This window comes from Amaranthus tricolor, chromosome 7, assembly GCF_026212465.1.
Source record: "Amaranthus tricolor cultivar Red isolate AtriRed21 chromosome 7, ASM2621246v1, whole genome shotgun sequence".
Taxonomy (NCBI): Eukaryota; Viridiplantae; Streptophyta; class Magnoliopsida; order Caryophyllales; family Amaranthaceae; genus Amaranthus; species Amaranthus tricolor.
In genome coordinates, this window is record NC_080053.1 from 18,360,531 (window position 1) to 18,372,350 (window position 11,820).

Genomic DNA, 11,820 nt, shown 5'->3' on the forward strand with positions numbered 1-11,820 from the left:
TGAATCTAACGCGATCTCACATGGATATATTTTATTTTCTAAATATGTGTCAAAAACATTAATTAAATCTCTTCCTTCTTCAGGTGGAATATTTCAAATGGGACGAACATTAAAAAACGGAGAGAGTAATAGAAATCATGGGGGTAATGGATGGTCATGGTAGGTAGTGGTGAGCAATGGGTGGTTATCCTTGGAAAGTTAGTGCTTAGAAGGTTACTTACTTGATGACCAAGTAAGGTAAAAAAAATGTCATAAAAGTGCATTGACTATGGGTCAAGATCAACGAAAAGTTAAAGGGTACCATGGTAATATCACAATAATAATAAATTAAATAAGCAAATAATTAAATGTCACCATATCAAGGTTATAAGTAATCTTTTTATGATTATAAAAAATGATCACTTTAATGTTGTAACTTATTTTAAGATTATAATTGGTTACATTAAATTATAATTGGTTATTTCATGGTTATAAATGATCACTCAGTGACTAAAAAGTGATCACTTTAAATTGTAAATAATCACATGCTCTAATTTTTCACTTTAGACTAAACCAATAGAATTGATCTCACTTTGTGAATTAAAAATACAATTATAAATGACATAGTCTCAAGTCTTATAGTGAGACCTTCTCTACTATATTGATCCATGTCTATTTAACGTATTAAAATAATACTTATAATTTTAAAATAATCAATTAGATAAATAGACTAATTATATAAGTTGTAGACGGTCTAGTCATAAATGGGTGATATTAGCATAGGAGTGTAGATTGGAACTTGTAATGATTTTGAGTCAACAATTACAAAATCGAGTAATTTATAAGATCTCAACACTTTTTTGTCCAGAATCAGATATATCAAACCCCAGTTCTGATTGTGTAAAGCACAGAAAGAGTACAAACAATGAGAACTCAAATCTCATTAACCCTCTTAATTACTTTCACAATCCTCTTTTCTAATTCTTTTGCTTTTCAATCTGATGAACTTCTTGTCGATGAAGATGAATTTGAAGGAATTTCAGCAACACAATCTCCAAATCCCCCACGATCTTCAACTCCTCCTCCTACAATTACCACTAAAACAAGGAAGAGATCATCAGATTCAGATGTCGATTCGAAGCTGCAATTTAATCTTGAACATGCTTTTGGAGATTCCCAATTCTCCCATGCTGGAACTTTCTCTGCTCGTCTTAAGTCCTCGTCACACGGTGCTCAGGTATTTCTCTAATTTTTATTCAAACCCAACTTTTTTTGGTCACTTTTGTGAGATGGTGGTTTTTGATAGTTTTTGTCGGAACTTGGAATGTATAATCTAGGGTTTTCTTTATAGGATTATTAGGATGAGAAGACATTTGAAGTAATAGGTTTTTCCTTATCTTTTGAGAAATTTGACTGTGGATTATGTGTATGATGAATATTATGATAACTGATACTACTTCTTCCTCTATATTCGGTAGAATCTAGATTTGGGTTATTTGGGCTTAGCTAGTATTTGTTGATAACTGATAATCTGGGGTTCTGTTTATATGAGTGTCAGGATATTAAGACATAAAGTTTTATTTTTTTTGGAATTTTGATTGTGGATTATAGGTTTGATGAATATGTTGATAAACTTCTATATTTGGTTAAAGTTCGAATTGGATTATTTAGTTGTTCAAAGGATTCATCTTTTATCTAATTCAAACAAACAACAGTTTTTGGGGATTTTTGAAAGTAAGTTATATTGTTTTTTGATGGATTGTCAGCATGATTACAAAAATTATTGATTGTTTTTGGGATTTGATGATTGTATTGATGATTAAAGTAGGTCATAAGATGTGATGATTGTATTGATAATTAAATTTTATATACTGCATTTTTTAGTTGGCTAAATTTGGTGTTTTGGTTATTGAACAAAATCTTTATTACCCTTGGATGTTGTATTTGTTAGGGTTTTCTACCATTTTGATCATTTTATTTATTGTGAACTTAGCATGTAACTCTTGAGCGTTATAAGAGCTAATTTGGTACTATTACTTGGCTAGAATAGAAGTCAAATATTCGTTAGGACTGAGGAGGGGTTCAAAATTTAGAGTTGCTTCTTGTTCAATGATTCTCTACACTGAATATGGAAGGTTTTGGTTCTCGGACCATGTTCAGTCTTAATGGACACTGAAAGATTGCCTTTTCTCAAATTTTTTTCATTCTTTAGTGAAATTTACAATTTAATTTTATGTTTATAAAGAACTTACCTGAGATTAACCGACTAAGTGCCACAAACTAAACTTCATACTCTTTGGAGGTTTATTGTTCTTAAAGTGAGAACTTGGACATTAGGATTTTCCTCACTTATCATTCTTTGTTGCTGTTTGGATTTTGTAATGGTGGACACTTACTATTGAGACATTAACAACCTTGAGCTTATCTTGCTAGTAATTTTGTAGATCAAATTGACTAAAACTCTCAATTCTTTATACATTGTTACTTTAAAACCCTTTGTGCTTTTTAAAATGGAAGTTTTCATGTTGAATGAGGTTTGTTGGCAGAATTCCGAAGATGCACCTCATTTGACTGTTCCCCATGTTTGATTATTCATGATCATCTAAGTAGACAAGTGCATGCTAAATATGTTAAATTTTGTTAAGCATAGAGATCAATGAATTATTGATTTATTGTTCAACACTCTAAGATAAGAAATGAAGGATCATATAGAGGGAATACTTTGATAAATTTGCTAATAGAACTCAAATTGATGTCACAAGAGACATTTCTATTGATCCCAGGAATAAAATTGTGAGTTAGTTTCGTAGAACAAAGACTAGAGGTAGAGGAGGTAGAGAAGTCATATTGGTTTATCTTGCTCAAAAGACTAATAAGATTTGGAGGATAAACTAGACACCACAAAATATGTAAGGGAAGTACTAACACCTATTTTTAAGATTCAAGAATAAAGGAGTTGCATATAATGTTGATTACTCAAACTTGTCTAGTTGTGTGTCAAACATGCATTAATTCAACAAAATAATATGTTTTTTATAGAGGTGTTTATGGGCGGGTTCGGGCGGGTCGGACCAGTCATGCTTATAAAAACTTTTCTGCGGGCACGATTTTTCAAAAGTTTGCCCGCCATTACTGACCTTATTTTTTTGTCGCTACCCGCCCTCTTTCTTAACGGCCGGGACTCGGTTCCCACGCATAAATGGGCATGATTGATTTAAAAAATTTAAAATACGATCTTAAAAATAATACAACGCACCGTCCAAAATACTCCAGATACAGAAATATTCTCAAAGACGAGGCACGTGACGGTGTTACAGGAATACGTAAGGCAGTGAAGTTTAAGCTCTAAATGTCCACATTATTGAACTATCAGAACAAATAGACAATGGATTTGGAGTTTGGGCATTTGGAGTATTATATCTTCTCTTATGATTTTAAAACAAAAAATTAGAAAAATTGTATATTTATAAAATAAGTGGGCGGACTGGTTTACTTGTGAGTATTATTTTTGTGCCGCTACTTGTCCGTTTAACTTAGCGTGCAGGTATTACTCATTCAAATATTAAAATTTTTTCAAATTGTTGTTCAAGTCCGCTCGTTTTTTGAGCCGGATGGGTTGAGCCTGGCGGATAGCCCGCCCATGAACAACTCTAGTTTTTTACTATTTTAGAGTCCTGTGTTGTGCTCACACTTGACACATGGGATGAGTGACTCGTTAGATTTCCACAGCTTAAACTACCCAAACTATCGTGGATTAAAGCTTCTAAGCTAGACGAAGTTGTAGAAGGGAATAAGAGAATATCGCTCGAGGATAGGTGTAAGCATTTTGGAGAGCCAGCTTGGGTTATAGCTGATGAAGTTTCTTTTAAAACTCTTGTATGGAGTATTATAGTATAGAATATGAGATGTATGCATGGTTTCATTAACTTGGAAAAAAAGGTATGACAAAGATGTCTCACATGATAAATTGAGCCCTTCTTGAATGTAGAGGATCAGCTTGGGTATTCTGTGATCATGGTTTAGAAAACTCAAACATACAAAACTCAAATAAAATTGTCAAATAAAGAGTACAATCTCAAATAAAATTTTCAAATCAAGTAGTACAAAAACTCATAAAATTCTCAAATAGAGTAGTACAAAACTCAACCATACATAAATAAAGTAGTACAAGCCTATAGAAAAAAATTATTCTCGCCTTCACCATCTTACCTTATTGCCTTCTTGCGTGGCTGCTGCAACCTTACCAGCCACTTTACATAGCAAACCATCAAACCGCTTACAATATTTTCTCTCCAATAGCTCTTTGCGTGGAGTAGGAGGAAGATAAAGAAGGTAATGGGCATGGTGGAGGAGGAAGATGAATAAAGTAGTGGGCATGGAGGAGGAAGTTGCAGAAGGTAGTGGGCAAGGAGGAGGAAGATAAAGAAGGGGAGAGAGAGGGGATGGAGCTGCATGACTTATGTGATTTCTATAAATGAGAGGGGATCTTTTATGGTTTTTTTTACAAGTTTTCCTAAATTTACTTGTATTGTTTTAAACTTGAACTTGTCTGGTCGACTGCCAGCATTAAAAACCGATCCATGCCTGTGGCTACCTCTATGCATAATACTTGTTGTGTGAATACGCCTATGCAAAAGTATTTTCCTCTTTAGATAACTAGTGAAATATTAATTGTCATCTTTTGGATATCATAAATAACTTTTTAATTTTTTCTATCTAAAAAACCTTTAATAATACATATACTGAATTGAAGTTCTTTATTGCTTAAGTTTCACTATTGGCTAATAATTTTTTGCCTGAATCGTTGTTCTGGGATACAACGTTCCAAATTAGAGAGTGTAAAATAATTGTTTTATTATTTCGAAATTCATTAATTTACTATTGTTTGACATGATATTTTGATGGCACAGACCCTTACCAAATTGCGCTTTTCAAGAAATACCTTGACAGACTTAGAGAAGACAAAGTTTAAGGTGAATATAACATCTATCTTGTGTTTTATGTTTGCTGATGCTGTCCATGTTGTTGACATCTTATGGTTTTTTGATTGTTCTTTGAATGTAGGAGTTACTGCAAGCTGATGATTTCTATAAAATAAGACTTCCTTCCAATGTCGTGAGTCCTCCAGGAAGAAATTATACTGTTTCAGTTGTAAAGGCGGTAGGTCGCATTGTACTAGTTGCTGGTTATATTCCTTTCTATTTCTTGTTATGCTTATGGCTACTGGCTCCAAGGCTTATGGCTGAAGATAGATTTTGTAGGCATTTGCTTATTTACTTTCGTTTCATCTATGACACATGTTGGCTACTTAAACAGGGTCGTTAATTATAGAGTATTGTTACCTTTTTGTGTCTCACTATCTTCGCCTTGTTTTCTTTGAGACAAAAGGGATCATATCAATTGACTAAGGAGTATAGAAAAATTAGGGATAAGGTTTACCGTCTATGCCAACTACAAAACAAATTTATTGATTATTTTATTAATTAACTGGTGCAGCGGCCACCTTGGACTACAATGATGCTAAATAAAATGCATCCCACAAGAAATCACAAGTCAAAGAAACTTTAGATATGACAAATGACTCCTATTCTCACCGTTAGTTGTATAGGCACAAAGCGCCCAAAGGCGCTAAAAGTCCCTGTAGTCTATGTTGTAAGGGCCAGTATACGAAGGCGCTATGGCTTGTGAGGTGCCCCAAAATCTTAAATAAAATTAATGAAACACCTGAAAACCCAAAATAAAAGAAATAAAGAAGAGGATGTAAATGTGGCTTGTGAGGTGTCTGCATCAAATGAACTTTTTTGGAGGATAAAACCAAAAGGTGCTCTAAGTCGTTCTGAGGCACTCAATTTAAGCGCTTGAAGGCGATGTAAGGCACATTCGTTAATTGAATCACCTTGTTTAGTCCTATTAAGGTGCTCAGCTCATGCCACCTTTTTTTTTCCTTTTTAAGACTAAGTTCCCACCTCACGCACCGCACGATTTTCGTAATAACATCATGTTTTTGCTTCTCCTTATCCTTGCCAAACCTAGTGAAACCGCAGCCAATCACAGGCTACTCATAAATTATACGAAGCAAGCATCCTCTAAAGATTGTAATGCCACCTTATTGTGAAGTAAACATGCAAACGCATTGGCAATCAAACAAATGTTTAGTGAACTACCAACCTCGCTATTGTTATTATGTTTCTTTTTCAGTTCCATAATTTCATTTCCTTGGACTATGTTTTGCAATTGCTGATTATGAAAGTTAATGGTCCCAACTACAATGTTTATTAAGTTGACTTGCTCAGTTTTTCTAGTTTAAGTTTCATGGTCTTGGCAAAATTCATGCCTTAGTTTTAAAAAGAGTGCCTAGGCATGCCTTGCATTTAGGCTCTAGAAAAATCGCTTATGGGCTCAGCGATATACAAAAGGCACATGCTTTTTTTTTTCTTTTTTTGCGCCTTGTGTTTTTTGCGCTGTTGGTTTTTTGATGGAAGAAAATGTAATTAGATTAAAAAAGTACTCTTCTTTGAAGAAAGAAAGAAAATGGAGTCTTGTTTACGAAGAGAGAAAAAGAATAGTGACAAAATAAAGATTTGCTTGCAATTTAACAACTTTGTGGAGCTTACTCCCTAGGCCTACACACGTAGATACAATCTTTTTTTTTTTAATTTCTTTTTCTTTCTTGTAGATTCTTCGTTTTTTGTTCTTCTTTTAGATTTTTCATGTTTTATTCTTCTGTTCTTATGGCTACTTCTATTTTTAATCTTTCATTTTTTCTTTTTTTTCTCTTTACTTTCCTTTTCATTGATAATTTGCCTACACTGTTTTGTTAGTTTTTTCTATTATTGTTTCAATTCCCTCTGCTAATTATGTGTCTTCTGTCTTCTTGATATTTCATTATTATTTTTTATTTTCTTGTAGGTTTTTTAAAATGCTCTTTCTTCTTTTTGTGACGACTAGTTAGAGAACAATTTGACAAATTGCTCTAACATGTAGATTTAGGTACCCTCTTGTGTTATTTTGCACTATTCTAGTAAATTAGCGCAATGATAATGATCATTGGTGCAATTATAATATTCATGTCTAGATTTGTTTTATAAGCTATTGAGCCCTAAAGGTGCCCCGCTCTTATGAAAAGATCGCGCTTTCACCTTGTGTTTTGCGCCTAGGCTCTAGGATCTTTTTGTGCCTCAGTGCGCCTTGCACCAGTTAAAACTAAGATTCATGCTATTGAATGCCAAATGCTTTTACTCATGCAATTACTCTTCTTTTTCTGCTAAAGGTTTTGCTTTTATGCTGCAGAGATGTCTTGCTTTAGAGTCTTTGGATGAACACTTTGTTATACACATGGTATTTACTTTCTTCTGTCTATCAATTTCTTAATGATTTTTATGATGTCTGGGTTTTCTGCTGATTAAAATTAGGTTATTGTTTGTTTAAATTTGCATAGCATATAATTTTTCCAGTTTTGCTTGGTGTTGTTTGGCTGAACTGATTTTTTTGTCCATTTTATGGACTTAATTGTTGGTTCTATTTCCTTGATTCAATTAATTAAGTTAATTTTTATATGTCAATGCTGCAGGAAGGTGTTAACATTTTGGCCGTCAACTATGGTCCTCCAGGGGCATGCCCATATCCTCGGCAGCTAAAAGTTGTAAGTAAAGTCTGTTCTTTATACCATTTGTTTGTTTAAAATGCCTACAAGCTTATATTCACAATAAGAAATTTCAATGTAAGGTACTTTTATTATTGAGTTATAAGACAGGCAACTAAAGAAATCACAATTCATTTTTCATCCTTTGTTGTTTTACTCTTTCACTCGAGAAGCTGTAATTGTTTTTTATTTAATCATAATGGTAAGACTATTATCTCCCCATAATTTTCCTACTGTGGCAAGTTGTCTTTTTAACTATGTGGCATGTTTTTTTGAGAGTTGATCTATAAGGAAAAATTATGCTTTTTTTTTTTCTGCTTTACTAGCTATGAGTTGCTTTTTGGTTTGGTATTTTAGGATGACATAGATTGTGTTGAGGTTTTTATGTACGTTATATATTTTGATTGGTATATCCAAGCACAGGCATGGCTGCTTAGAAACTCATATTATTGCTTTTTTTTTGTCAACAAACTGAAATTCATTTTGCTGTTCTCTTCAGCCATCCAAGTGGTCTTTCAATTCATATCCTGTGTTGAAATACAGTGAGCTGGCACCAAGGTAAAATGCTTTACGCCTTATATATAGTTATATGGTATTGTCGACTCGCCTATTCTTGGTTTGATAGGCATCGGTGTTCTGATTGTGTCAGCTAGAGAAACTGCACAATCTTATGTAATTGCTGGCGAGGCAAATAAGGGTAGTTAGGTGCAAGTGCAACTGCTTGGTCATTTTCTATGCTCGGATATTTTCCCTTGTGTGTGTGTGCATGGTTGTATTTGCATGTTTATTGGCGTAGAATTAACATATACTACCTTTATACGAGCTTGGGGATACATTTACAAGGGTCCAGGGAAAGGATGTGTTAAATCAAAGTTAGTCCTGATGTGGCATGGCGGTAGTATAACACAAAGGATCTGGTAGCTATATTCCGTCGTTGGTCTTAATACTGACAAGAAAGCATTTATGCAAATTCTTAGCTCTATTTTTTTCGTGTGGCCTTTTGCATATATTAAATGGTCTTATTTTTTCGACAGAACTCCAATTTTTACTGAAGAAACTCCAGAGGAGACTGCAGAGGCTGAAGCCATGAAGCAACCAGAAAAGTCTTTTTGGGCAAAATATGTGAGTTTTTGTTTGGAAATTAAGCATCCTACCTGAGTAATATTTTGACCATATATTATCGATTCTTTGTTGTAGTGGATGTATTTGATCCCTCTTGGGCTGATGCTCATGAATGGTATGACGCAAGCTATGAACATGCCAGAGGAGCAGGGCAGTGGTCAATCAGGAGCGCAGCAGGCAGGAAGAGCTCCGAGTGCTGCAGTACGAAGAAGATAGTAATTTTTCCAAAGCTTCTGGTTACTTGAGGTTGTTCATAAAATCTTATTTCTAATCTTATTTAATCATATTAGATAGAAGTTGCAAGGTTAACATTCTTTTGTCGGTGTTTTAGCAATTGGAAAGAAATTCTGTAGTGTATGTCTAAGCTTTGTGAAGTTCTCAACTTATTTCAACTGTCTTTTCGAGGGGGAATATCTGGGCCGTCACAATGCAGATTCCACCCTAACCTGATTTACAAATTTCAGTTGTTGACGTAATTAGTTACTATAAGTGGCTGCTTGGCCTAGTCAGTAGGAGTATCTTTCATAAATATGAACTAAACAGCTTCCAAATTAATTTCAGTAAATATCAGTTGTTGCATATGAAAAAAACGAGTGAATTTTTACGAGTTTGGTTGGGGTAACATTTGCGAAAGGTGATGAGTTTTTCTCAAGTAGGAAAGACTTCTTTTCATACCAAAACTTTTTTGGATTGGGGGAATGAGGGAAAGGAAAGAGTGATTTGATGAGATTTAATTTCCGTTGTTTGGATAACGATTTTTGGAGGGATGTGATTGAAAGGAAAGATTTGAAGGGATTAAGTCCCTTAATCTCTCCAAATGTGGGTAGATTTTGAAGGAAAATGCTATTTCTCTTCCTCTTCCTTCCTTTCCCTCCTAAACAAGCAACTTCCATATTATTCTTTCCCTTCCCTCCCTTCCCCTTCCATTCCTTTCCTTGACCTCCTAAATTGTTCTTCAAACAAAGTGTAAGGGTAATGTCTTCATCATGATTATCATCATACCTAGTGTTATCCAAACAAAGTGTAAGAGTATGTATGGATAACATTTTGTAAGGGAGGGAAAGGGGAGGAGAGGGAAAGGAAATGATGTTTTTTCATTGTTAAAAGGATTAGGTTTATAATAAATGTCAACTAATTTAGAAACTCTTCCCTCCAATTCTCTTTCCTTTAGTTCCCTCTTCTTCCCTTTTGCTATCCAAATGAAGGAAATCGTATCCCTCCATTTCTCTCTCCACAAAGCTTAACTGTAACCTCAATCGTATCATCTCTCCATTTCCAACCATCCAAACATTCTTTGTTGAAACATAGCTTGTGAATCAGTTGTAAACTTGTAACCATTAACAATAATTTCAGTCAAGTTTAAACCATTTGAAACGAACATAGTCATGTCTATATATCTGGACAACTACTTGTCCAGTACTTGAGTGGTATTGATATATCTTCGACTCCTTGGTATTATGAACCCCACAATTAGCCTTGCAATACATTAATTTATCGCTCAAGCAATTATTCCATTTCCGCAATGCCATTAAGAGGTTGTATCCGATTGACCCTTGATAGCAAACATATTATAAACCCCACAATTTGCCTTGCGATACATTAACCTAGGGTGGGGTTTGGGAGTGTCGGTTGTACGCAACCGTACCCTTGTTAATCATAAGGCTAACAAAGATGTTTCCGATTGACCCTTGATAGCAAATGTCATGTGCAACTCCACGTAAATAAGAAGCGTGCATAATTTAATAAGCCGTCCGAAACCAAAGAACTCTAAATCTTTGGCCCCATCGAAAATAAGTATTGCTCAATCAAGTATGTTGATCACCTTTTCCATTTTGCAGTTGCAGCAGATAAACATAGCAAGATTGATTGTTTATGATGTTTCTTCAAGGACACAGAAAGCTAATCCTAAAGTTTTATCGAAGCATACCGACATTTACTGTTGTGAGAAAGATTGCTCATATTTGTACAAGGGCTAGCATGTGTTCTAGTTTTCTAGTTTCCCCGGCATTCGTAGATTTGAATAATTTTGCAGTTAAAAGATAGAATATATGCCTTCAAACCTATGTAATACTTATGCTCTTGTTGCGGAATTTGGTTTCATCTAAATAGTTGATTTTTTTTGGCACCCATTTTCATATGCTGCTCGATTTTTCCAAGTGATGAAAATTTAGCCTTTTTCTAGCCTTCCATGATCCATCCTCGACTCCTCGTGCAATTGAAATTATGCTTATTTTTGTATAGATTTTTGATTTGCATTTTCGCAAAGATTCCAAGAAATTTCATTGGAATAAGAACTCATGTTTTGAAGCCACTCGATGAGCCACTCGAACAGCCACTTACAGTATAATTCACCCCTTTTCCTCACATTCGAACAGCCACTCGACGATCCCTCACAGTTCATCCTGCAAAACCTTATGTTCACATTATTGCTTATGTGGTACTTCATAAGTATGAGCGCATGCAATAGAATATTATCATGCATCAGTCTTCATCAGAAGCTTGATACTTCATCAAGGGAGGGAGTTGTGTTATTGTGCTAAGTATGCATGATTGGACCAATCCTTAAACGACTGTAATTTTAGAGTCGTTTATAATTTAAATCAAAATTTTGAATTATTTTGAATTATTTTGATATCTTGCTATATTTTAGACATATTTTAAAATCTTGGGAATACCCTCAACCAAACTAACCTATGTTTTCTTATTTGTCTAATCGTCTTAATTTCCCTTATTTATCTAATTATCTAAATTTTCTATTTTTCCCTAATCATTTCTTTTTACAAATTTTCATCCCTAATCATGAAACATAATAATTCATTTTATATAAATTGGCAAAATAGAAACTCAAATTATGATCTGACTTCAAATTACCCACCAAATCCAAAATTACCCACAAAATCAAACTTCTTTCTTTCTCTAAATTGATCCCATTATGTTAAACAATCCTCAATTTATGTATGTGTTTCAAGCTATTCTCGCCCATAATCAAAACCAAAATCCCAATTTTCTATGCCCCAACATATCGATCTATCTCCTGGAGAAGATCCAAGTAGTAACAGAGCTCACCGATGAGAGAT

General features: G+C 34.2%; 1 protein-coding gene across 1 annotated transcript; it reads left to right on the forward strand.

The window, feature by feature from the left end:
- Window positions 1-768: 768 nt before the first annotated feature.
- Window positions 769-10,872, forward strand: LOC130817895 (uncharacterized). Its single transcript, XM_057683862.1, has 9 exons — window positions 769-1,216; window positions 4,890-4,952; window positions 5,044-5,139; window positions 7,270-7,317; window positions 7,550-7,621; window positions 8,121-8,179; window positions 8,656-8,743; window positions 8,819-8,989; window positions 10,582-10,872. The coding sequence occupies exons 1-8, from the start codon at window positions 905-907 to the stop codon at window positions 8,957-8,959; spliced, it is 879 nt and encodes a 292-aa protein (XP_057539845.1). The 5' UTR covers window positions 769-904; the 3' UTR covers window positions 8,960-8,989; window positions 10,582-10,872.
- Window positions 10,873-11,820: the final 948 nt, after the last annotated feature.